This window comes from Podarcis erhardii (genome assembly GCF_964252035.2).
Source record: "Podarcis erhardii genome assembly, chromosome: 14".
Lineage (NCBI taxonomy): Eukaryota > Metazoa > Chordata > Lepidosauria > Squamata > Lacertidae > Podarcis > Podarcis erhardii.
The window spans coordinates 31,741,694-31,768,094 of record NC_138503.1 but is presented as its reverse complement, the minus strand read 5'-3'; the positions used below and the strand labels follow the sequence as shown (position 1 = coordinate 31,768,094).

Sequence of the window (26,401 nt, the reverse complement as noted above, 5' to 3'; positions counted from 1 at the left end):
GGGGGGGACTATAACCCATCAGCCCCAGAAAGTATGGCTGATGTGAGAGTTATAGTTCTAAGCATTTGGAGCACCCCAGCTTGGGGAATGCTTCTGTATTGAGCTAAATGAGCCTGTTTATCAGTCAGAGAGGCCTGCAAGAGTCGCTACCATTTTACCCACTCTCCAAGCATTAAATGCACACATGTGGGGCTGCGTGTGTTGCCTTGCTCAGTACTGGCACTTGCTCCCCCCCCCATTGTGTTTTGGACCAGCTCCTGCTACCCCCCTTGTTTTGCACCCTCTATGTTGCTGTTTCAATGGCAGGCTTGAGAGGATGCAGTGGGGCTGGCCCTGGCCAGAGCCCCTCGCAGGGCTCTTCTGGTGATGGTGGTGCACCTCTGGAGGATTTCATGGGCCTGAGGGCGTGGGGGTATCGTTGGATGACCAGAAGCAGGTTCAGAATCTGAGGAGCGAAGCAAAGTATCAGACGAGCCCAACGGTTGCTCCTCAAAGCCAGAGTCGCTTCGATGCTTGCTCTCCAGGGGCGGGGAGAGACAGCCATGACTCTTTGAGGAACAGAGGAGGAGGGTCTCTCTAGGGGTGCTGTTCCTCACCCTATTCACCTCAGGATTCTGGGGCCACTCATATCCCTGTCCACTTGCGTTTCCTGAGCTGTCAGACAAGCAGTCCACCCCACTTGCCACCCCAGACGTGGCTACGGCCACAGACACACTCAGAGAGTGGGATCTCATTCTACTTGGGGGCGTGTCGTATTCTTGCATATCCATCGTCGTATTGGTTGAATGAAGCTGGGTAGCACCCTCACAAGAGCCTCTCTGTTGGCTTGGGGAGCTCTTACTCAAGGGACTAGTAGCTTGAGATAGGTTTGGCATAGAGTAACACAGGCTGCTATTGACGAGAGCCAAGAATTTGCTGTGAGGGTTTCTGTACACCTGGAGGAACATGGAAGGGACGTAGCCTGTAGTCCCATTATACCTGAAAGACCAAAAATGCAAAAACGTCAATTTAAAAGCAAAGTAAGTTCCAGGATGACAAAAATGGGTTGGTTTGTTTTTTCATTTTCATTTTTTTGCAGGTCAGGTGGGGAATGTTGCTGTGCAGCCTGGAACAGGCTACCTCTCACAGGGCTGAACTACCTTTCATTCTACTGTTTTTTAGTTTATTTTGTATGGCACAGATGATATCTGTTACAAGCATCTCCAAGCTTTTGGTTACTAAGAGGCATCCCTGATGGTGGTTTCATCTTCCATGTGACGGCCCTTCAGATATTTGAAGATGGCTGTCACATCATTTCTCAGTCTTCTCCAGTCTTGTTTTAAGTGTATGGGATTGGGCAAGGAGGAATTACTTGCTTTTAATTAGTGTAAAATGCATTGTGATTGGAAGGCAGTTAATAAATCAGTGATAATGATGATGATAATAATATGCCAACAATGTTTGATGCCCATCAGCAGTTCAGCTGCTGAGTTCTATACCAGCTGCAGCTTCCAAACCAACCTCAAGGGTAGCTCCATACAGAGTGCATTACAGTAATCAAACTTTGCAGTTACCAATGCTTGGCCACTAGCAGACAAGTTATCCTGATCAACAGTTCTAGCCCCACTGGCTTACCAAACAAGCCACCATCCATCATCTGATTTCTCCAGCACTTCCACCACAACACCCATCTTCACAGACAGTTCATCCGACTTTTTGGCCTCATAAGCCCGTGTGACATAATACAGCATCCCTGAAAGAAAAGAGGAGGAACTTTTTCCAGCTCTCTACTTGTTTTCCTAAACAATGCACCACATGAGCAAGGAAAAAGAAAGGCAACTGGGACAGGGAAGGGCAACTTCCCAAACCAATATGTAAACCAAAGCACAGCTGTCCTCCATATTGCTTTTCTGGATCTTGAAGTGCAGTTCTTCAACCCAAAAAATGTGTATAAAGAGCCATACATTAGGGGATTTGCTTCCAGATGTTTTGGACTGTCTGTCTCTCCCATTAGCCCCAGCCGGCATAGCTGTATGAAGCTGGGGCTGATGCGAGAGTTGTAGCCCAAAGCAGCTGGAAGGCACCAGGTTGATGGAGGCTGGCATAGACAACCCTGAGGCAGAGGTGACAAATGACCTGACTCAGCACCTAAGGCACCTGCCTGATGTTCCCCTCTATGAGAAAGCATCAGAGTCACTTGAGACTTGTCCAGACTCACCTGTCTCCTCTGTCTCCTCGGTGGCAGCTGCCTCCTCCATCTCCTCCAGGTACGGGGCTGGGAACCAGGCAATTTGTTTCCAGTAGTTTTCCACCAGCCACCATCCTGCAGAAAAGAATGAGTCTGAAAGGAAGCTGAGGCCATCTGCAAGTTTTTTAAAGACAGAACCTGATGAGTGTGCGGTCAACTGCACCCCTTAATCCCAATTTTGTGAGAGCATGGATGATGGGAGTTGTAGTCAGCAACATCTGAAGGGCTGCAGATTTCCCACCTCTCTCAATAATCCTTACAAACCTTAAAAAACTATATATTTTTATTCTCATAAATAAAAAGGGAGGAGGCTGAGAGAAGCCTGCTTGCCCAAAGCCAGCCAGTGAGTTCTTGGCAGAAATGAGATTTGAATCTGGGACCTCCTGATTTGTAGCTCAAATCTCACAGCCATGGTGCTGAACCTGTTTTCCAGAATGCAGCATCAGCAGCGGACACGGGACAGGGTGAGGTTTGCTGGCGAAAGCTGTTCTGCTGTGTATCTTGTGCTATTATATGTGAACCGCTCTGCGATTTTTATTTTGATGAAGAGCAGAAAATAGCTGTGGTTCCTGCATATTGTTTGGAGGTTGAATCAGATGACCATTGGGGTACCTTCCAACTCTACAATTCAATAATACCATAATAATAGTAGTAGTAGTAGTAATAATAATAATAATAATAATAATTTTATTATTTCTACCCCGCCCATCTGACTGGGTTTCCCCAGCCACTCTGAGCAGCTTTCAACAGAACATTAAAAACAGAATAAAACTTCAAACATTAAAAACGTTCCTAAACAGGGCTGCCTGTGCATACAGAAATGGAGTAAAGAAGCATACCTGTCTTGTCTTTCATGAGGACTTCAAGTATTTGCCCCTTGGTGGCTCTGAAGAGCCTGTTGCTTGTGTCTGTGGTCTCATAGGCTTCAATGCACCTGTAACTTTGGGAGACGACCGGCTGGGTGATGGTCGCGCTGGGTGGCAAAGGAGTCTCTTTCTTCCCTGGGCCCATTTCAGAAGGCAAAATCACAATGCTGCAAAAGTGGAAGGAATGATTTGTCTGCTGTGATCCCTGCACTGCAGAGGGCTGGACTAGATGACCCTTGCAGGGCATCCCTTCCAACTCCATTCCTAGGATTCTATGTCCCTTTTTGAACTGGAATAAATTCCAAAGAAATTACAGCAGATCGGGAAAACTTGTCTTCTCACTGAGCTTGGTCTCCAGTCGAATTTCATCCCTGGTGACACCATTTATTACTTCTAATGCAATTAATTTATTAACTCCCTTCAGAATCAGTGTCTCTGGGCGTTTTACACATAAGATAATTTAAAATAGTTTAAAACAACAACAACAGCAAAAACAACAAATACATTTGAAACAGGACTGAAACCTAACAAGTGAAAACACACGGTGAAGACTCATTTACCTAGCTGGAAAAGTCTGTTGGAACAAAAATGCCTCAGCTGTTTCTGGGAAGTGTAGACAGTGGCTGTCTGTTGTATTTCAACACCAATGCTACTCCACAGAACAGAGGCAGCTGCATTAAAGCCCTGCTCCGAGTCACTGCTCCGAGTCAGTGGGCTTCTGAGATCTTTGGAACTTGCAGGAGAACCTCTCCCCGCAGACTTTGCCTATATTACTTGGTGTCTTTCAAGGCTGGAATCCTGGAAAACATCTCATCAGAAAAGCAGCAGACTGCAATATAGGAAGCAACGACTCAGACCCATGGTCCATCTGTCACTGACTGGCAGAAGCTGTTATGGGTTTCAGGCAGGGTTTTTCCCCCAACCTTACCTAGAAATGTCATTGAGAATCAAACCTGGGATCTTCTGCATGCAAAAAATAAAAAAATAAAAAATGCTCCATCACTGAGTTAGGGCACTTCCCCGTATATAAAAGCATGCAAAGAAAGTAGGAAAGCATATAAACAAAATAGTGTGGTGCTAATAACGGAAACGTCACAGGTTTGATTCCCTTTATGGAAGACCTGCATATTCCTGCAATGTAGGGGGTTGAACCTTGGTGTACCTTGAACTCAACAATTCTATGATTCTATAAAAACATGGCCTATCAATAGCAATAGCTCATTGATATGTCACTGGTTAGAGTTAAGACAAATGCTTAAAACTCATATAACCATAAAGAAAACTCTGGTGCTATGTTGGCTGCAGGCCAGTGAGGTATTTGCCAGTTAGGAATCTTCAAAGTATCTCAATCAATTAATTTGACAGATCAGTTCTATAAAAACCCACATGCACAATGATCCTTAGCAGTTTCCTTCAACGTGGCATTTTGCTGCAATTATTATTTCAACCTACTCTGAAATGTGCACGTCTCTGCAGTAGTTCATGTCATTTTCCATTTTGAAAACATACAAAAGTTAACTTGTCAGATTCAGCTACCAAAAAAAGGAAAGGGGTGGGGGGAAGCTTTCATGAGCCAAACAAACTCTGACAGATGTAAGAGTGGTCATTACAAACGACAGTCAGCAGATCACGAAGGCAGCTCTGAGAGTCATAACTAAAAGGTTTTTATTTCAGCTCAATCCATTTACTACCCTTTCCTCATCCTTGCCACAACCACACTCCCATGTGTGCAACCCTGAGAATTAAAACCAGTACAATGAATAAATCTAAATTCAGACACAGAATCACTTCCAACATTTGGGAAGCTTCGTTGTATTTTGGCATAATACTGGAAGTGGCAAGCCACTGGCTTGCTAGGGGCTGGCAAGCCAAAGTTGGAAACCACATGTGAAGTGGGTTTGCAAACAGCGGTTTGACTTGGCTTTAGTCTGAACAGACAAGCCACAGTGATGGGTGTTGCTTTGTTCTAGACCACACACACAGGAGTGCTGTGAAGGTGAGAGATGAAAATTGGCAAGCAGCTCTGACCCATGAATTGACTGTTGTCACAGAAGGCTGGTCACCAGGCCAAGGAGTGACAGAACCCTATCAGAATTTTTATAGGTTTTGGGGGTCATTCTGGAATGATACAGATCCCTTCCAAACCTATGATCCTGTATCTGTGAAGTTAAAATCTATAAGTGAAAACTTGCAGAGCCAGCCAAACCAGTTCCTTTTTTAAGTTAAGGGCCTTAGCTGGCCAGTTAACTGCGACCATTAACATATCCAAAGAGGTTGTCGTGTTGCCTGCGTTTACTTTTCCCTCTCCTCCCTCCCCATCCCTTTTCCTTTGCTGTTGTGTCATTTAGATTGTAAACCTGAGGGCAAGTTCCATATTATAAACAAAACAAATTCCTTCCAGTAGCACCTTAAAGACCAACTAAGTCAGTTCTTGGTATGAGCTTTCGTGTGCATGCACACTTCTTTTATTATAAGTAATTGTTGCCACCCCCCCTCAAAAACCCCCACCTTAAGATATATAAAATGCACACAGAGACACCAGTCCTTCTAAATACATAGATATAGATACTTTCATTTCTTAAAAAACGACGGTACCTGTTCTCTGGAAAAGAAGGGTCCATATCTCGGCTTTGTGCTTCAAAAAAATGGACGACATCCTCTCCCTGGGAGATCCTGGCTTTTGTCTTCAGGAGCTCCTGACAGTAAATCTCCAACAACATCAGACTCTCCCGGCACCTGCTCAACTTCTGGTTCTTCTTCAGCATCACATTTACATCTTGGAGGGGACCCAACAGAAGGGGGAAAGCCATCAAGGGATGCTGTGGTGGCTCTTGGCAGCACCTCCTCCCCAACCCCCCCATCCTTTATACTCAGGGCTATCTTAAGCATATGTGGCGCCAGGGTGCAAAGATCTGCCCAGTGCCCCCCGCCCCAGATTGCCCAGTCCCAGGCGCGCAGGAGGGCAGAGCCAGCCGGCCGCCTCAGTGTCTCGCTGGCTCGGTCACCCCCAAACTCGTGGGTGCAGAGCCGCCCACAGCAGAAGGGCCCACCGTGACACTCCGACCGATGGGCGGGCTCTTCCCTGGACTCAACTCTCGGGCTTCGGACTCTCGGCCTGCTGCCCCTGAGAGCCCGGCGCCTGGGTGCCTCGCACCCCTAGCGCTTTTGGGTAAGACGACCCTGTTTATACTTCCTGCCTTCAGGCTACAAGTATTGAGGAGGTAAATATAAAACATTGGAAGCTGTCTTATACCAATTCAGATCATGGGTCTACAGTGGTGCCCCGCAAGACGAACGCCTCGCAAGACGGAAAACCCGCTAGACGAAAGGGTTTTCTGTTTTGGAGGCGCTTCGCAAAACGAATTTCCCTATGGGCTTGCTTCGCAAGACGAAAATGTCTTGTGAGTTCCTGCGGGGTTTTTTCCCTCCCCCCCCTTTTCCTAAGCCCTAAGCCGCTTATCAGCTGATCCGCTGATAAGCCGCTTATCAGCTGATCCGCTACAAGCCGCTAAACCGCTAATAGCGCTAATCCGCTAAGCTGTCAATGGGCTTGCTTCGCAAGACAAAAAAACGCTATACGAAGAGCCTCACGGAACGGATTAATTTCGTCTTGCGAGGCACCACTGTACCTACCTCAGGTACGGGGGACCGTAGTCCCACCCAAATATTGCTGCACTACAACTCCATTGTCCCTGGCCCTGAGCAATGGTCACTGAGCTTGTTGTAAAACCCAACTCCAGTGAAGTGGGAATACAGCATTTCCCCCACTACAAGGAGGAGAAACTAAAAGTTTTCTCTGTTGATGGGAGAGGCAAGGGATGCAAACAGCAGATGTCCCCAATCCAATTAAAATTAAAATCTAATGAAAGGCCTCCCTTCTTCCCCCTTTACCTCGAAACCTGGGGATGGTCCGGTCAGACTTCTTCAAGAGACCACTTTCAATAGGGAACTTTTTCTTCAAGTCTTTCTAAGCGATGGGAGAAACAAGAAGGGAAAATGAGTACTATCATGCTTCTCAACAGAGGAGAAATCATTGTGCAGAAGCAAGGGAAACTGGCCTCCCCAGTTTCAAATCTTATTCCCTTTACGTTCAAAAGCAAACTTACATGGAGTTTCTTAAATTCTTCAAACTCCCGGTAGATGAGAATGTTGTTTTGATCTGACCAGGAGACAAGAAGCATCCAGACCTGGAGAGGAAAATAGAGCAGATGATTCCTACAGGCCCTGAGTGTCTCCCAGCCAGCTCTTAGGGTGGTGGGCCTGCTTAGGACCAGACCTGCCCTTAGGCAGAAAGAGACAGCAAGTGGGGGGGGGGCAGCATATAGCCTGTGCTGGACCCTCCCAACATCCCCATGGGGCAGAAGAAACTTCAGGCATCCTTTTCACCACCCTACTAGAGCCAAGCTGACATTTCTCAGAAGTCTTTTTTTCTGAGGAAAAATTCCGTGCTACAGCTATACTACATTCTGGAAACCAAGACTTATGAGGAACAGATGAGGGAGCTGGGTATGTTTAGCCCGGAGGAGGGAAGATTGAGAGGTAATATGACATCCTTCTTCAAATATCAGAAGGTTTGTCACATAGATTGCTTGTTCCTGCCGCTATCCAGAACCAATGGGTTCAAATTACAAGAAAGGAGATTCTGACTAAACATTAGGGAGAACTTTCTGGTGGTAGCAACCATGCAACAGTGGAACAGACTACCACAAAAGGTGGTGGATTCTCCTTCATTGGAGATTTTTGTGGAGGTTGGATGGCCATCTGTCAGGGAAATAGCTGTGATTCCTGCATTGGAGGGGGTTAGACTAGATAAACATAAACAATTCAAATCAGCTCCATATATAAAAACAAATTAAAATCAGTTCTACACCTAAAAATATTTTCAGACCCAACACACATGCATTAACTGTGGGAGTTGCAGAGGGGCAACTGAAATACCTTTTGTTTTCTGTGCTTCAGCAAGCCCACTGCTTTCACCTCCACGGGAAACCTGCCGCTGCTCATCTCCCCCAGAGGACGATGCTCCATCTGTCTTGCAAGATCTCTTTGAAGCACCTCCTTCCTGCAGGCCAGGTATTTAGGAGCACCCAGGGAGGAGGGGCCAGCTTTTCCCAGCTGGCTCTAAAACTCAGGTTTCCTCCTCCGCCCAGAAGTTCCAAAGTCTGGCAACCCTGGAGAGATTCTTTGGGGAAAGGAGGCAGGTATGGAGCCCAGACCCCCCCTACAAGGCCATCTCTCAGGAGATCAACCTTGTTTATTTGTTTGTTGCTACCCCAATACATTTTGGAGCCCTTGGCACATTCAAAAGGGTGGCATAGAGTGTCAGGAGCAGAGAGACACAGACTCACATCTCATAGGAAGCTGCCTTATATTTATGAGTCAGGCTCTTGACCCATCTTGCTAAGTATTGTCTTCACTGACTGGCAGCAGCTCTCCAGGGTTTCAGGCAGGGGGCATTCCCAGCCCTAGCTGAAGATGCTGAAGGTTGAAACTTGGACTTTCTGCCTACAAAAGAGATGCTCTCCCACTGAGTCACAACACTTTTATCCACACCCTGACAACACAGCACTTTTCCCCTAGCTGCTGTCCCAGAAAGCTCATTCCACATTAAAGGGAGACGTTTTACTGCACTGGCTATAGCAAGCTGAAAAGGTTACTTCTTTTGGTTTCATTTTTGCATATTTTTATGTACCATCCCTTGCTCCCTTTGTGGCAGCTTCCAAGACTGAATTACTCTGCAAAGTTAATAGTCGATCTTAACTAGGTTAAAAACCCAGTTTTACTTAAAAATAAACAGATAAAATAGAAGAAAGAGTATTTTAAAGCATCATATATAATAAGAAGATATATGACAGGCAGAAATGTCTGTAAGAAACAAATGCTGCTGATGATTGCCCACTTACTAAAAAATCATGTTGATACAAGATGCACTTTAATTGTGACATCATCCATTGCACCTTGTAGGCAGATGCCCTTGACCTGCTTTTGATCCAAAACCTGCCTCCCCACCCCCAGCCTTCCATATTTGGAAAGAGAGACACACAGGGATAATGGAGGGGGAGGGAGCAGAATTTGTTCCACCAATCCAAACTCAGGGAAGAAGCATCCTAAATATCCCTCCCACCACCACCACACTTCATTCATATGGACCAAGCCAGCTGACTCCCAATGCTCTGAACCTCCAATCTGTGGGAGTTGTTTTATCATGAGTAGGAATTGTAGAGAATTCAGACAAAAACAAAATCGGAAACAGAGATTGCTGCAGCTTGTGTCTTCATCTGTGGTCAGGAAAGGATATCCATCAGGTGAATACAATAAATATTCATTCACAGTCTGCAAATGATACATAGTTAGTGACTTTTTTCCATATCAGTTTGACATTTCCTTCACATTGAAATGAATTTAAGTTACATTAATTTTGTAAACTGTTACATAGCGGACAGAGGCAAATAATGTACAGTAGTCCAAAACATTATTATTGCAATTATGATTATTTCGGTGTGATTTGTGCATTGCAGGGAGTTGGACTAGATGAGCCTTGAGGCCCCTTTCAACTCTGCAATTCTATTCTTCTATTGCATTTATATGTCACATTTTTCTCAAAGGATGGTTTCCCTCATCCTCATTTAATCTGCATAACAAACCCTATGGAGTAGGTTAGGCTGAGAAATGTGGAGGGTGCCAGGTTGAAGGATGGTGTTCAAATCACAGTGAACTTTGCACTGTGGTTGGTGGTGATGGTTCACAAGGTCTTGTTCAGTGGTTTTGGTGTGTACCCACTCCCCCCTTTTTTATGCCCATGGCAGCCATTTTGTGCTGGCAGACATGGCACTTTGATCAAGACACCTGTTTTTTTAAACAACAAAAGCACTGCCCCATTATTCAGCTATTTGCTCCTCCCCTCCCAAATTTGCATTCCTTTCTTTTTCTCCTCTCTCTCACCAATGAATCCATTGCGCAACATAACCTTGTCACGTTTCTGACTTTGACAAGGAAACACTGAAATTAAAGAAATTCCCCCAAAGAAACAGATAGGTATGGCAGTATTTGCAAAGTCAATATAAGATAAAGATAAAGATAATTTATTACAGTGGGAGACCAGCTTATAAAACACACTTGGGGGTATAGTCACAGAAGTAAAACAGACAATTAAAACAATGTACAACAATAAATTTAAAAACAATGTACAACAATAAACTATCCCAGGGAGTTGACTCAGAGTCACCCATGGAATCGAGTTTGGGGATTTTCATGCAGGACTATTTTGAGTTGGGCGATGGTCTGCGCCTACAGATCTGTACACAGAATCTGGCGACCATCCAGGTCATCATCTGATTTTTGCCTAACAGGAAAAGGTCAAATTTTTGCTTTTGTGGGAGGTCGGCGAGCTTCACCAGTAGGGGATCAATGATCTTACTACAGTGGTGCCCCGCAAGACGAATGCCTCGCAAGACGGAAAACCCGCTAGATGAAAGGGTTTTCCGTTTTGGAGGTGCTTCGCAAAATGAATTTCCTATGAGCTTGCTTCGCAACACGAAAATGTCTTGCGAGTTCCCGTGGGTTTTTTTCCTCCCTCCCCCTTTTTCTAAGCCGCTAAGCCGCTTATCCGCTTATCCGCTAAGCCGATAAGCCGCTAATAGCGCTAATAGCGCTAATCCGCTAAGACGTCAATGGGCTTGCTTCGCAAGACGAAAAAACCGCTAGACGAAGAGACTCGTGGAACGGATTCTTTTCGTCTTGTGAGGCACCACTGTACGTGCCTCTTCATAAAAGGGACATCTAAAGAACAAGTGTTCTGGGCTTCCTATCTCTCCCAATGGACAGGTGCAAAGTCTCTGAGCGTACGGGACTTTTCTAAAGGTTCCATCCAGGACCGGCGAGGGAAGAGCTGAGCTTCTGGCGAGTGTAAAGGCCCTTCTTGCATTTCTAGATACGAGAAAGAAGAGATATGCTGCCGGTGCGGCTATATATCTTTCAATTTCTCCAATTTTATAGTAGGGGCACCTTGCGCAGTCCTGTTGTCTCTCGGTGTCTAATATTTTTTGCCTGACTGTAGCTTTTGCCTGGCCCAAGCCCAGACTTAGAAGGGCTTGAGGGGCAAAACCCAGTTTCTGGAGGGTGTTCAGGACTGCAAAGTCAATATGATTTCCTTGAGATGGCCAGAAGACAACGCTGATGGACAAGTGCTGTTAATTATTAAGGGGTTGAAGTATATTGTTGCAACACATTGGGGTGGGGTGGGGGACTGATGAACAGACAGAGCATCAGGAAGTGGTACAAATGGTGAGCAAAAGTTTGAAGAATTATTGACTGGGCAAAGAGAGCAGGTTAGCCACAGTGGGATCTGCTCACGAAATAGGTCTATCTGGCAAGGGTAAAATCCTGACTTGGCTCCACCAACACTCTGCCTTTAAGGGTTCTTGTGGGGCCAGGCCAGCTCCAGGATCTGACGGTCCTCTCAGGCAGTGGAGCCATCAGGGCAGGAATCTGGGGCAAATGTCCATGGGTCCCACTTGGCACAATGACCAGGAAGCCCCCCTGAAGTTAACTAGGCTGGCGTACCACATTTTAAAATAAGGGAAGGGGTGCACATTTCCATCAAAATGGGGAAAGCCCCCATAAGCCAGTGTGATTAGAGTGCTGGACCAACATCTGGGAGACCAGGGTTCAAATCCCAGCTTGGCCATGAAGCTCACCGGATGACCTTGGGCCAGTCCCTGCCTCTCAGCCTGACCTACTTCACAGGGTTGTTGTGATGAAGAAATGGAGAACCATATAAGCCACCTGGAGCTCCTTGGAGGAAAGGTGGGATATAAATGAAATAAATAAAAAATAAAATAAAAATAAGCCATTTGTTCCAAAGTCTAAGGCTGCGTACACACCATAGGTATAAATCACATTCCCCTTCCCACAAATACTGGGAATACTACAGTTCCCACAATTAATTGGCAGAGAATGTGCTTAAAAACCATGGTGTGCATGCACCTGCTCTCAGGCAAGGCATCCTAAAGGGCCACCTTAAGGGTTGCAAACCCAGGAATTCTCTGGTGCTCTATCAATATTGAGAAATAATCCATTATACTTTATCTGACAACACAGGCTTCTCCTACTCCTGAGGGAAGGATCCGAACCAATGGATTCAAATTACAAGAAAGGCGATTGTGAATGACTAAGTATTCAGGAAGAACTTCATGAGGGTAAGAGCTGCTTGACAGTTGAGCAGACTCCCTCATAAATTCTCCCTCTACAATTCTGTGATTCTATGATCCCCATGAACATGAATACACGTAGTGAGAAGTACACAGACACAGATCACATTAGCACCATACATTTAGGGCACAATTAATGTACATTTCAAGGACACAGCTTCTTTCTCCGTCTGAAATATACTCGGAGTCGAGTGTGGATTTCATGTTCATAGTTCAGCTCATAGTAGTGAGGAGGAATGGAAGTTTCCCCAAACTGTCTGCTTTATACAGTATACATTATTTACACAATGGGCCCCACGTGATTGGCTAATTCCGGGATTCTCCTGTAGGCCAATCAGGTTGCGGATTCACTTCCACCTGGAGTTAGATTGAGTGGCTCCTGCAGACCAATCAGACTGCTGCATTCTGGATCCTATTGCTCTAGGACCAATCAGACTGCTGCAATTTGGATCCTATTCAACTCAGGAAATAACAATGTCCCTCCAAATCCTGGGGACTGTAGTTTGTTAAGGTTGCTTGGAATTGTAGCTCTGCGAGGGGGTACACTACAGTTCCCAAAAATTCCTGGGAAGAGTTCTCTGGGAATCTGATTGATAAACGTCTTTGGGAATTGTAGCTCCTTGAGGGAAATAAGGGTCTCCTAGCAACTCTCAGCACCCTTAACAAACTACACCTCCCAGCATTCTTTGGGGGAAGCTATATTAAAGTTATGTTAGCATACCATGCTAAAGTGGTATCATAGCACTTTAAAAGCTTGGTGTGAATGTAACCATCATTGATTGGGGTCTTGTGCAACAATGGGCTTTGATCTGACCCAGTGGGTCTCTTCTAATATTCTTAGATCTTTCCTGAATCAAAAAATATTCCATCCCAGACCTCAAGCAGCCTTTAGGATTCACTGGAAGCTGATGGAGAAGAGAAATGACCCCTTGAGGAAGTTGGTATGCACACTGTAAAGACAGGATTGCAGAAACATCCATGGTCAAAAGTCCTGCTCAATATAGGCCAAAGATTGCAAATACTTACAGCAACCAGGAGTGTGAATTTGCATGTTCTGATTTCCTCGTATGTGAAAACAAACTAAAAGTAAAAATGTTCTACTTGTCTGCCACAATTTATTATCTTATTTCCTTGGGGAAACACCTTTCTGACTCAGGAGCCCAACTTAAACATTTGCTAGTTTTTTGCTGTCCTGGTCATTTAGGGGAATGGGAGAACATCAGTGTCAAAAAACCTTCCTAGATAGCTTAGAGAGGTTGTCAGTGCAGTTCCATCATCGGCGTGCTACATGTGCCATGTTTCTGGAGGTCAAAGCAGAAATTCAGCATGAGGTCCCGGCCTGGAGCCTCTGCCCTGTTGCTGATGGGCAGTTCCAAAGCCGTTGCAGCAGCCCAAGTGTGACTTTTTAAGTTTCTGGTCCATGGTCTCTCTAGATTCAGAGGTGCTTATACAGCTTCCTGCCAAGGGTGCAAGAGATGGGGGGCGGGCACCAATATGGCTCCATGCTAAGATCACGCAGGAGCCTAGTTACGCCTCTGCCCTAAGATAGTTGGATAGAAGAATGCTAAACTGTAACTGCTTTTACATGTTTTTAATTATAATTGTTTTTTAACTGTTTTAACTGTTTTAGAATGGCTTGGCTTGGCTTGGCTTTTAAATTGTGCATCTGCCATTCTCAGCTCCTTTGGAAGAAAGAGTTGGATATAAATTCAATTATTAATATTATTAATAAATTAGCATATGAAAAGTTGATGCACATCAATGTCTTTTTTGTGGGTGATGCATTTCCTCTTTATTTGGAAAAGTAACACCCACCCACACCAAAGTCACATTCAGTGAGGCTCTAACATGTCACCTTTGTTCTTCTGCTCGGCTTCTGGAGGAAAAAAATTCAACGAAACCCCACACTTGCCAAAACATCTTAGAATCAGGAAGCAAAGACTCAGCACCATTTACAAGGCTCAGATGAGAGACCATGTGAATGATCTCCACCCTAAAAGCAGGTCAACCTTATGGTAACTCTGGACTTTACAGGGCCCTTGGAAATTCACATCCTTCCTGTAAAAAAATATCATAAAAGTTGATACATCTCTACTGTGTCCAGTGCAAATATCAGTATCACCTGCAAATTAAGTGTGTGCATGCACAAAAGTAGGCAAAGTGTTACAAGGTAGCAGTTGAATGTAGAAGAAAATAAATATAAACAGAAAACATGGATCTAAAATCTGGAGATTCTTGAATTTGCTCTTCCATTGCTAGCACCACAGCCAGCCGACCCAAGTTGCGTATCTGGCAGCAGAATGCAAGAGGCTGTGCTTCACCCACCTGTTCCACTGCTTCTACCTGGGCAGAGAAGCCAAGCAAGCAGCAACACTTTAAGGAAAACCCTGCCTCCTGCCAAGTTCGGCAAGTGCTGGGGCACAGCAGCAGCAGATGTGGAATGCAGCAGGTGGGGCCAGAAGGTGGCAATGACCATTTTGCCTCAGGTAGCTAAACTGCATGGGTCACCCCTGCCTAGCACCCAGATACAACCAACATATACAGCTAGCAGAGCAATCCTAGTGTGGTTTATTGAGTAAATTTGCATAGCTCAGTGCATCAAGGCAATTCAGAACTTTTCAGAACTTCTGCAGAGTTTTGCCCATGCACCATAAAGCATGCAAATTGCAATTGCAGGTACTCAGACCTACCATCTGCATCAGGTAAGCAGTAAGAATTCCACAACAGCCTTTCCTAGCTGGAGTGCTCCAGATGTTTTGGATGTGTTAGACTAGAACCTGCGAAAGCAGGATTCAAATCCCAACTCAGCCATGATGTCCACTGGGTGACCTTGGGCCAGTTCCTCTCTTTCTCTCAGCCCAACACAGAGTAACACATGAAACTGGTCCATTCAGTTCAGTATTGTCTACACCACTGGTCTTGAGCTGGTGGGTTGGCACCCACTAACATGCTGCAGCCCGATCCAAGGTGGGTAGCAACAAGAGCGCTACCACCCTGCAAATATATAGGAAAAGATTAAGAAATGGGTCCCCAAATGCATGTATGATTAAAAGCAGGTCCTGGGTCTTCAAAGGCTGAAGATACCTGGTTTGTGCTGATTGGCAGCAGCCCTCCAAGATTTCAGGGGTCACACCCTATTACACCAAGTGCAATCTATACATATTAACTCAAAAGGAAAGCCTACCACACCCTTCCCCAATCTACTGCCCCCCAGATGTTTTAAGAACACTAAGAGTCCTGTTGGATCAGAGTTATATACCCAGCTCCATCCCATACATGCTTAAAAGATGTTGTTGTTTAGTTGTGTCTGACTCTTCTTGACCCCATGGACCAGAGCACACCAGGCACTCCTGTTTTCCACTGCCTCCCACAGTTTGGTCATGTTTGTAGCTTCGAGAACACTGTCCAACCATCTCGTCCTCTGCCGTCCCCTTCTCCTTGTGCCCTCCATCTTTCCCAACATCAGGGTCTTTTCCAGGGAGTCTTCTCTTCTCATGAGGTGGCCAAAGTATTGGAGCCTCAGCTTCAGGATCTGTCCTTCCAGTGAGCACTCAGGGCTGATTTCCTTCAGAATGGATAGGTTCGATCTTCTTCCATGGGACTCTCTCTTCTTCCATAGGTTCGATCTTCTTCCATGGGACTCTCAAGAGCCTCCTCCAGCACCATAATTCAAAAGCATCAATTCTTCGGCAATCAGCCTTCTTTATGGTCCAGCTCTCACTTCCATACATCACTACTGGGAAAACCATAGCTTTAACTATACAGACCTTTGTTGGCAAGGTGATGTCCCTGCTTTTTAGGATGCTGTCTAGGTTTAGGATGCTGTCTAGCTTAAAAGATAACATTATATTAATGTGTAAGATGAGCCCATTAAATTCAACTAAAATATTATCAACCAAAAGAAACTTTATGAGGATCAGGAAGAGATCAAAAAACCATCTAGCACTCTGCCACAAGTGGGGGTCCTGCTCAATATAGGCCAAAGATTGCAAATACTTACAGCAACTTGGAGTGTGAATTTGCATGTTCTGATTTCCTCATACGTGAAAACAAAGCAAAAGTAAAAATGTTCTACTTGTCTGCCACAATTTATTATCTTATTTCCTTGGGAAAACACCTTTCTGACTCAGAAGCCCAACCTAAACATTTGCTAGTTTTTTGCTGTCCTGGTCATTTAGGGGAATGGGAGAACATCAGTGTCAAAAAACCTTCCTAGATAGCTTAGAGAGGTTGCCAGGGCAGTACCATCATTGGCGTGCTACATGTGCCATGTTTCTGGAGGTCGAAGCAGAAATTCAGCATGAGGTCCCGGCCTGGAGCCTCTGCCCTGTTGCTGATGGGCAGTTCCAAAGCCATTGCGGCAGCCCAAGTGTGACTTTTTGAGTTTCTGGTCTAGATTCAGAGGTGCTAATACAGCTTCCTGCCAAGGGATGGGGGCAGGCACCAATATGGCTCCATGCTAAGAACACACAGAAGCCTTGTTACGCCTCTGCCCTAAGATAGTTGGATAGAAGAATGCTAAACTGTAACTGCTTTTACATGTTTTTAATTATAATTGTTTTTTAACTGTTTTAACTGTTTTAGAATAGCTTGGCTTGGCTTTTAAATTGTGCATCTGCCATTCTCAGCTCCTTTGGAAGAAAGAGTTGGATATAAATTCAATTATTAATATTATTAATAAATTAGCATATGAAAAGTTGATGCACATCAATGTCTTTTTTTGTGGGTGATGCATTTCCTTTTTATTGGCGGTTGGCGGTTGGATGGTGGCTAACAGATTGAGGTTGAATCCTGAGAAGACAGAAGTACTGTTTTGGGGGAACAGGAGGCGGGCAGGTGTGGAGGATTCCCTGGTCCTGAATGGAGTAACTGTGCCCCTGAAGGACCAGGTGCACAGCCTGGGAGTCATTTTGGACTCAAAGCTGTCCATGGAGGCACAGGTCAAATCTGTGTCCAAATCTGTGTCAAATCTGTGTTTACCAGCTCCATCTGGTACGCAGGCTGAGACCCTATCTGCCTGCGGACTGCCTCGCCAGAGTGGTGCATGCTCTGGTTATCTCCCGATTGGACTACTGCAATGCGCTCTACGTGGGGCTACCTTTGAAGGTGACCCAGAAACTACAACTAATCCAGAACACGGCAGCTAGACTGGTGACTGGGAGCGGCTGCCGAGACCACATAACACCGGTCTTAAAAGACCTACATTGGCTCCCAGTACGTTTCCGAGCACAATTCAAAGTGTTGGTGCTGACATTTAAAGCCCTAAATGGCCTCGGTCCTGTATACCTAAAGAGTGTCTCCACCCCCATCGTTCTACCCGGACACTGAGGTCCAGCACTGGGGGCCTTCTGGCAGTTCCCTCACTGCGAAAAGCCAAGTTACAGGAAACAAGGCAGAGAGCCTTCTTGGTAGTGGCGCCCTCCCTGTGGAACGCCCTCCCATCAGATGTCAAAGAGAACAACAACTACCAGATTTTTGGGAGCCATCTGAAGGCAGCCCTGTTTAGGGAAGCTTTTGATGTTTGATGTATTAGAGTACTTTAATATTTTTTTTGGAAGCCGCCCAGAGTGGCTGGGGAAGCCCAGCCAGATGAGCGGGGTATAAATAATAAACTATATTATTATTATTATTATTTGGAAAAGTAACACCCACCCTCACCCAAAGTCACATTCAGAGAGGCTCTAACATGTCAACTTTGTTCTTCTGCTCGGCTTCTGGAGGAAAAAAATTCAAAGAAACCCCGCATTTGCCAAAACATCTTAGAACCAGGAAGCAAAGGCTCAGCACCATTTACAAGGCTCAGATGAGAGACCATGTGAATGATCCCCACCCTAGCTGGAATGCTCCAGATGTTTTGGATATGTTATACTAGGACCTGCGAAATCAGGGTTCAAATCCCAAACTCAGCCATGAAGTCCACTGGGTGACCTTGGACCAGTTCCTCTCTTTCTCTCAGCCCAACACAGAGTAACACATGAAACTGGTCCATTCAGTTCAGTATTGTCTACACCACTGGTCTTCAGCTGGTGGGTTGGAACCCACTAACATGCTGCAGCCTGATCCAAGGTGGGTTGCAACAAGAGCACTAACACCCTGCAAATATATGGGAAAAGATTAAGAAATGGGTCCCCAAATGCATGTATGATTAAAAGCAGGTCCTGGGTCTTCAAAGGCTGAAGATACCTGGTTTGCGCTGACTGGCAGCAGCCCTCCAAGATTTCAGGCAGGATCTCTCCCAGTCCCACCAGGAGATGCTGGGGACTCAACCTGATGCCTTCTGCATGCTAAGCAGTTGTTGTACCACTGAGCTATGCCCCTAGCTCACAATACTGCTGTCAGGATAAAATGGAGAAGGTGGAGGCTGAAGTGTGTATGCTCTGTGGAGGAAAGGTGGGATAGAAGTATAAGAAGGAATAAAGTATGTCAACTAGCCTATAAGTGAATAAACTACAGTATATTTTTAACTTACTCTCCTAATAATTTGTATATAAATTATAAAAGTGGTATATAAATTTTGTTTAATAAAAAAAGAGGAAATGTTCAGACTTTCAAACAGTATGTTATGCCTGAGCCTTCATTGCTGAAACTCCCAACAGCATTGTCATGCTCACAAACACCTGATGAAGGAACCATTGTGACATAACCCATTCAAGTAGAGATAAGGGGCAACAGGCTGTCAACAGTGGCAGTAGTTGGGAGCTTCCCAGCTATTAAAAAGCCACATAGAGTCTTTTCATACTGCCTGAGGAATTAATCCCTTATTTAACATTCATAATTGCTGGATTGATTTAACAGGACTGGAGCTAACATTTGCTTGGATTTGGCACCATTGATAGGCAACTGCCTGCTGCGTCCTCCACTTTGAAGGCACCCTGGTCTTTGGGCCTCCAGCACCTTCTTCAGCATGTCCAACCCATCTAGGAGGCGTTTGATGCTGGTGTTCTACTGGGTCAGGAAGACGCCCCTGACAGAGAAGCCGTGCCCTACTATCTCGGCCAAACCTTCTGCCTCTGTCCCAGCTTGCAACGCTCCTCACATTTCACCCTACTTCACGAGGAGCAAGACACAACCTCCTCCGCTCAGGAGGTCCAGCAGGCGCAAGGTGCTTCGACTGCCAAATCTCACCGACCCCATGTTTTTAAGATCTGCCATTGGCAGCGTTGGCCGGAAGAGAGCCCGCAGGCGTGGCAAGCAAAAGAAGACTCCAGCAGAAACAGGAAAAGGGGTGAGGGCTAGGCTAGAGGCAAGAAAGCTCCAAAGCTATTTGTGGGGTGGGATTGCTTTGCCTTCTCACAATCTCTTCCCTTGAACCACATAAGGACATAAGAAGTGCCTGCTGGATGAGGCCACATTGGCCTCTTTAGTCCAGCATCCTGTTCTCACAGTGGCCAACCAGAGGCCTGTGGAAACAAGAGCATTCCGTATTCCCTTCCTGCATTTTCCAACAACTACTATTCACAAACGTTACTACCACTGACTGTGGAGGTAGAGCATTGCAGTTTGTAAAGGGTGCTGCAAATTGTAGCTATGCGGTAGAAGGGTAATCTACAGTTCCCAGGATTCTTACAGGGGAGAAGCGATAATGCTTTTAATATATGGTGTGTACACAGCCTCAAATTAGCTACACCAGCTCTGAGCAAAGATTATAATGCATATTGTTGTTTTTGTTGTACTTTTATAAATATTATAAGACCCATTCCTGCAAGCCCTGTAGTCTGGAATAAACTCAAGTTACCCCTCTCATCATTAATTGTAGTCATAGGAGTTCCTACATGCAGATAGAGCTTATTAATTTTAATAGAGCTACTCCAGAGTAAAGAAAACTGTAGCTTATGGCATTACACTAAATGCTAATTAGGCTTGACATTTGATAATTATATAGTCATAAAGTAAACAAGAGTTAGAAAATAATTTCTGGTGTTACCATTGTTCTAGCTGATGGCACTGCAAGGCCCAGCAGATTGTAGCGAATGTCCAGATAAAATGGAATGGGAGAGACATAAAAAGCAAAAAAATGTAAATTGTATTATTTATTTTCTAACGTTGTATTTAAAAATATATATATATATATTCACCACACCTTAATTTCCATCTATTATTATTATTCGTCTGTTAAATTGACTGCTTTATTAATATTATGAAGAATAATTGAAACCTCCTCCCTTATTTTTCATCTACTGTTATTACTGCAGTCTGTTCATAAGATTCATATTATTCTTAATACGAATATTAGTGTTATTAATACTGAGGTCTTCTTCCTCGGCTGCAAAAATAGAACAGCGCCCCTCCCTTCCTCGGAAGCGGCCTAGTGGAGTTGCCATTGACAACCACTCTCAGCCTCCTTCCCCCCCCTCGAAGGGGCGGGCCCCTTCTGGCCCAGCATGCTTTGCGCGCACCCAACATGGCGGCGCCCAGCCCCAGCACGTCCGGACCGGCGCCCGCTTTCCCTTTCCCCTTCTCCGCCTCGACGGCCGGGGCTGAAAAACCCGCGGAGGGGCAGCCTCTGCCGGCCGCCGAGCCGAAGAAGAAGAAGCCGCCTTGTCGGGCCTGCACGGACTTCAGGAGTTGGATACGGGATCAGAGGAAGCAGTCGGACCTGGTGAGGGCTGGCAGTGGGGCTCCGGAAGGCCGCAGGGAGGGCGGGAGGAGGGAGCCGTGGCCCTTGGGAGCCCCGAGAGGACGCAAGGCGGGAGCGGGCGGAGCTGGGCGAGTTCAGTTGGGGAGGGGGCGAGAGCAGCCGGTCTCCCGCTTGCCTTGGGACTAAGGGGCTTTATGGAGTGGAGGGGGCGGGAGAAGCTCGATGGCGCGATCTTATTTACTTATTACATGTGTATCTATTGCTTTTTTTTCTAAAAAAAAAAGTTTAAGGGTACTCTCATTACTCAAGAAAATCACCATTTTATAGTTCAGATCGGGAAAAATAAATAGAGTAAATGGACAAAAGTACAAAGATTCATAAAATGTTTAGGGGTATGTGTATCCCTGCGTACCCCCAGAAAAAAGCACTGTGTGTATCCCACCTTTCCCTAAGAAGTACAAGGTGGTGTACATAGGTCTCTGTCTCCCCATTTTATCCTCACAACAACTGTAAAGGTTAGGCTGAGAGACAGTGACTAGCCTAAGATCACCCACTGAGTTTCATAGTTGAGTGGGGATTTGAACCCGCCTTTACACAGTCATTGTGTAATGAATCGTGGGGCAGAGATATTCTCCTTACTTGTTGAATTTATAGAGACATGAGAAGCTGCCTTATACTTGACTATAAACTGCCTTGAGCATTAAAAACGTTAGATGTGACTGCTGAAAGTAAATAACTAACATATTTCTGATTCAGTTCCAAAAGTTTAACTCTCTGAGGTATATCCAACTAAGCTCTACTCAGATAAGACCCACTGGAATTAAAGAACCTAAGCTAGGCATGCCCATTAATTTCAACAGGTATCCTCTGTGTAGCATTTGCTACAACCCTCTATCTAGCTTTTTTACAGGGTCCTCTCTTCCCTGGGTTGATCTTCCTTGTTCAAAGACCTGTTCCCAGAAGCTATTTAAACCTGTGGAACTCTCTTCAGGCCTCTAGGAAGTAGTGGATCCACTGCCTTTCTGCCCTGAGGATGCAGTGGCTGTCTCAGGGTTCAAAATTAGCAGGGCACCAGGCGTATTTTGCACCTAAAGATTCTCCATTTGCAAGCACCTCAAAAAATCTGGGTTCCATTTTTTGCACCTGGCTGACACTCAAGGATTACTGAAATGTATGTGCTTTGAAGCCTCAAAGTATATGTTAAGAATAGATAATATGTTAAGGAATTTCACAGAGTGTTTTGAAAACTGAAGTACGGTACCAATATTTTTATTGTAAACACCAAATTAAACATGTATTAACAATGTCTGCTAAAAATGTGATATTAACAACATGTCACATGTGAATTGCATATTAGTTCATGCTTATCAAAATAATTTAAAAAGTGTTGCCGATACCCCACCCCCCAGTGGTGCCTAGACATTCTGTTTTGGTGCCCACAACCCAAGTCCCAGAAGCCATTTGGCTCTTAGCTTTTCTATCCCAGTTTCTAACACTGCTCTGTCTCTGGAGTCCCATAAAACTTTGTGGTGGGAGATTCCTGCCATCGTGGTTCCTCTTATTGGTGCCCTGGCTCAGCTTGGGAGAGATTCTTGGGGGGTATAAGGAAGATTTGGACATAGCTTCTGTAGTTTTACTAATTACAGCTGAAAATTATGCATACAAAATGTTGGTGAGGTGTTCTGTCTGTGCTGACATCACATCACAGACTGCTGTGCTGACATCACAGTGTGACTTGGCACAGTATGCTTTGCCCAACCTGGCTTAATCCCCAAACTGACAGAAGACAGTTTGCATAGGTGTTGGAAGGGGAAGCGAGCAGGGCCTTTGACGCAGCTGTGACTTACAAATCTGCTTTAGAGTCACAGTGTGCAGGACTGTTCTGTGTTTTCTCTGGCTTGTTGCTGATGAGTACATGTTTTTTCCAATCTAGGAAACAGGAGCCGCAGAGAAGGAGTTACCTTCTGATTGCCCTTTAGATAGAGAACAACTGGGGAGAAATTCGTGGTCGTTTCTTCACACAATGGCAGCGTTTTACCCGGATCGGCCCACTAAAACTGAGCAGAAAGACATGGTTCAGTTCATCAACTTATTTTCCAAGTTTTTCCCTTGTGACGAATGTGCAGAGGACCTGAGAAGCAGGTGAGTGAACCAGCCAAGTAGGTCCCATGCCTCACCTGCAAGAGGTGGCATTTAGTGTCACAATGGTATTTCTGTTAACCGCAATACTAGGTCACTAAACACCCACCTTGAGGCTTGCTCTTGTTTCTGTATAAGGTCCAAGTGATGAGCCATCCTAAATCACTGCAATTCTGCCTGTAATTTTCAAGCCTGCTCTCTTGAGAGTGTGATGCCATTCCCACACTTCCCAGGAATTTATTTGGGGTGAGAATATAATCCAATTTCACACCTGTTCTAACACTCTCTTAACTTCCCAACCCAGGAATCTTGGTATGAGGTGGATTGTAGTAGAGGCTGGTCCATCAGGGAAGAGATTGCCCTGCCAATCTCAGTCTGCCCTCTGCCAGTCTCCACCTGTCTAACTCCTTACTTACAACCAGTCTGGGAAGTGGCACTGCTTGCCATCTTCCTCCTGCTCCTTAGTTTCAGTGTTGCCCCTTGCAAAACTTCATAGAGAGGAGGAGGAGAACCAGAAGGAGTTGGCTATACCTGTTAGAGGTTCTGGCTTCACCTACTGTTGGGCTCCTTGACTTGCACCCCACCAGTCCTTAGGGGGCACCAGCCACTTCTGGTGAATGGGAAGTTCAACAGAATGCCATTGGACTCTGTTTGGTTTTCCCTCATACACAGATTACGAAGAAACCAACCTGATGCCAGCAACCGCCGTAATTTGACGCAGTGGTTCTGCCGGCTTCACAACGAGGTCAATAAGAAGCTGGGGAAGCCCGAATTTGACTGTTCCCTTATAGATGAGCGCTGGCGAGATGGCTGGAAGGACGGGTCCTGCGATTAGATATCCTAGCAAATACAAGATTGGTTCACCTTGATTAAAAGAAGCTAGAAAGAATTATGAAATCAAGCCTTGTATGGACTTTTGCTGAAGCGTACAATTGATCTTTGGTATTGAGGTTGTGGTGATACAGGAGGAGGAGGAGGTGCAGGTGTTAGAATAGATGTCCTGCCTGATTGTTTCTGATTCTGGAAAAAATAACAAGAAGGTCCTGAAGTAAGCTAGTCTTATGGGAATTTTCTACCTGCTGGTTGTCTTTTCCAGACCACATACTTACTAGCAAATGCTGCCTTAAATTCTTTTTATCAGTACTTTCTTAATGGTAGGGAAAAACATTTCTCCAGCCACTGAACTACTAGGCTGGGGAAAAAAGTTTTAGAACTTTTTTTTGCCACCCCCAGTTCTGCAATCTGCCTTCATTTTGTTTGTCTTTATGATCAGATTTTACATTGTGTCTTTTTTCTTCCCTTATCCTTGTAATCTGGAATGGTTTAAAAATTATTTTAAAGAGAGTACTATTTAACCACTGTATGGTGGTTTGTTCAAGGGATACTAAAACCATCCTTTTCCAACTTTTGGTGCCCTTCAGCTGTTTAGGACTACAACTTCCAGTGGTCTCAGCATAGCCATTCTGACTGGTGCCAGTGGGAATTGTAGTGCAAGGCAGCTGAAGGGCACCAGGTTGGGGAAGGCTGCCTTATGTTTTCCACAGGTTAATTAAGGTACAAAGAAATTTACAGAGTTGTAGAATCCCAGTAACTTTGCTGAAGTCCTAAAGCAGGGAAAATAAAGTAATTTCTGAGTGCAAGTCTAGGTCTCACATTTCAGCTTTGTCAACAGATATTTTTCTTTGATTTCTATCTGTCTGGCAAGAGGGTAATATAAATGAAAGGAATGATTAAGCACAGGGAAATTAGGATTATATATGTCATGTATTAAAATATAACTTGTGAGAGGTGGGGTTCATGAAGGTCATATTAGCCCCACAGCACTGGGAAGAGTCACTGAGCTTTCTTTCTCAAGGAAGGTTTTATTAACTCATCAGAACTTTGTGTGTGGGAAGTCAGGCATTCTGTGAAATTAGAAATAGTTGTGCACTGAGCATATGAAGGTAGAGATGGACCATTACGTCTTGTAGGAATCCTTGTGTGAACAGCCTGTTGCCCGCATTGGCGGTGGGCTGAAGACCTGGCAGTGAGTATTTGAAGAGATCATTGGCCCTTGCAAACACTTTACATGGGTGGCATTACTGCTCTTGAGCTGCAGAAAGTTCTGAGCTGTGAATTGTACTGCATTTTGATTTAGGGTAGATTTTAACTTTTTACTCACAAGTGAAATTTAGATAATTTGCACTTAAGCAACAATTATGTGAAGCTGTTGGCCTGATTTAGATGTAACCATGGTTTGTTTACATATACAAGCTGGGTCAAGCCGTGAGCTTGCATGTTCCACCTCCTCTTCTTCCTTCAAGCACACCAGGAAGATGTTTGAGCCTTCCATTTTCTCATTTTGTCCAAATATGGGAAAGTTGTTTGAAGAAACCATGGTTCAGTGTTCCTGGTTTGTTAACTATCAAATAATAGTTTTTATATCATGGTTTGTTACTTGTGGTTCTAGATACGTACACTTGCCTCCTCATACATCATGAGCAACTTTAATAGCCATGTATATAGAAACATCTATGAGTGAGTTTCATCACTGGAAACAAACAGGTAGCTCTTGGGCACCTTATTAACAAAACCTGCCTTCATATGACTGCATATGCCCTGCCCCAGTAAATCTAAATGTCCAAGCCATTTTATATGAAAAGAGTCTAGTAATACCTTGCTCTACATGTAGGTTGCCTTGTTTGTACTAGATTTCCTGGTCTCCTGCTTTCAGGGTAACATCACAATATAGATCAAAAGACTTCTGGGCTTCGGCATCCTTCAGCAATCTGGTTCCCTCCTGGTGTTTTGCACTTACAACTCCCATCAGTTCTGAGACTGATGGGAGTTGTAGTCCAAAATGGCTGTGCTGGCTGGGGCTGATGGGAGTTGTCAAAAACACCAGGAAGGCACCAGGTTTATGATGGCTGGGCAAAGGGATGCAAGGTTCTGGCCCGTAGATGGGGCCTGTGCTTTGAAACACTCTTAAGAAGCCAGTGAAATGGCAGTCCCTAAGCTGCCAGTGTTTCACCTTCATCCACTGCGAGCCAAACTAGAATCCTGAAATTTATAGCAGGTGGACCAGGGAGAATGACCTGTGAGGTTAATAGGCTCCAGCGTGGCTTGGTGCATTTTAAAGCACTTTCACGGTACCTAGGCAAGAAGGTGGCAATCCCATGTGGTGGCTGTATGGCTAAAGGTTTCGTTGACGGAAAAGTGATGTTTTGTATCTTGACTGAAAAGTTGAGCTGCTCTGTATAATTTATTTTGAGGCATTTCTGTTTCTCGGTAAAGAATGTCAATTATCTAAACGCACTTGATGAAGGCAGTTGGTAAAGTGTATCTCAAAAATGTATTTATTTCCTGGCTGGTGACCAAACAATAAAGTTAAGTATTTCCTTTA

The 26,401-nt window shown here is 44.9% G+C and overlaps 2 protein-coding genes across 4 annotated transcripts; one reads left to right on the top strand and one right to left on the bottom strand.

Moving 5' to 3' along the window:
- NOXO1 (NADPH oxidase organizer 1) lies at positions 1-20,280 on the bottom strand. 2 transcript variants are annotated; one of them, XM_081840433.1, is made up of 9 exons: positions 20,227-20,280; positions 8,032-8,275; positions 7,200-7,280; positions 6,985-7,060; positions 5,689-5,869; positions 3,067-3,260; positions 2,198-2,302; positions 1,615-1,732; positions 1-978 (listed from the first exon to the last, which is right to left on the bottom strand). In XM_081840433.1, exons 2-9 carry the CDS (start codon positions 8,119-8,121, stop codon positions 297-299), a joined length of 1,527 nt encoding a protein of 508 aa, XP_081696559.1. In that variant the 5' UTR covers positions 8,122-8,275; positions 20,227-20,280; the 3' UTR covers positions 1-296. The 2 variants fall into 2 exon arrangements, with proteins under 2 accessions (XP_081696559.1, XP_081696560.1); XM_081840434.1 differs by lacking the exon at positions 20,227-20,280 and having other exon boundaries at positions 8,032-8,864.
- On the top strand, positions 18,971-26,401 carry GFER (growth factor, augmenter of liver regeneration). Of its 2 annotated transcripts, none has more exons than XM_081840439.1 (3): positions 18,971-19,527; positions 22,814-23,022; positions 23,692-26,401. In XM_081840439.1, the coding sequence occupies exons 1-3, from the start codon at positions 19,207-19,209 to the stop codon at positions 23,852-23,854; spliced, it is 693 nt and encodes a 230-aa protein (XP_081696565.1). In that variant the 5' UTR covers positions 18,971-19,206; the 3' UTR covers positions 23,855-26,401. The 2 variants fall into 2 exon arrangements, with proteins under 2 accessions (XP_081696565.1, XP_081696566.1); XM_081840440.1 differs by lacking the exon at positions 18,971-19,527 and adding an exon at positions 20,437-20,901.

What these genes read in the sequence shown, in the direction of transcription:
- NOXO1 (XM_081840433.1), bottom strand. Translation starts at nt 8,121, where the DNA reads ATGGAGCATCGTCCTCTGGGGGAGATGAGCAGCGGCAGGTTTCCCGTG. An exon ending in AAGAATTTAAGAAACTCCAT is followed by an intron (nt 7,061 to 7,199) that starts GTAAGTTTGCTT and finishes CCCATCGCTTAG; the next exon opens with AAAGACTTGAAGAAAAAGTT. An exon ending in CCTTCTTTTCCAGAGAACAG is followed by an intron (nt 3,261 to 5,688) that starts GTACCGTCGTTT and finishes CCACTTTTGCAG; the next exon opens with CATTGTGATTTTGCCTTCTG.
- GFER (XM_081840439.1), top strand. Translation starts at nt 19,207, where the DNA reads ATGTCCAACCCATCTAGGAGGCGTTTGATGCTGGTGTTCTACTGGGTC. An exon ending in CAGCAGAAACAGGAAAAGGG is followed by an intron (nt 19,528 to 22,813) that starts GTGAGGGCTAGG and finishes TTTCCAATCTAG; the next exon opens with GAAACAGGAGCCGCAGAGAA. An exon ending in GCAGAGGACCTGAGAAGCAG is followed by an intron (nt 23,023 to 23,691) that starts GTGAGTGAACCA and finishes CCTCATACACAG; the next exon opens with ATTACGAAGAAACCAACCTG.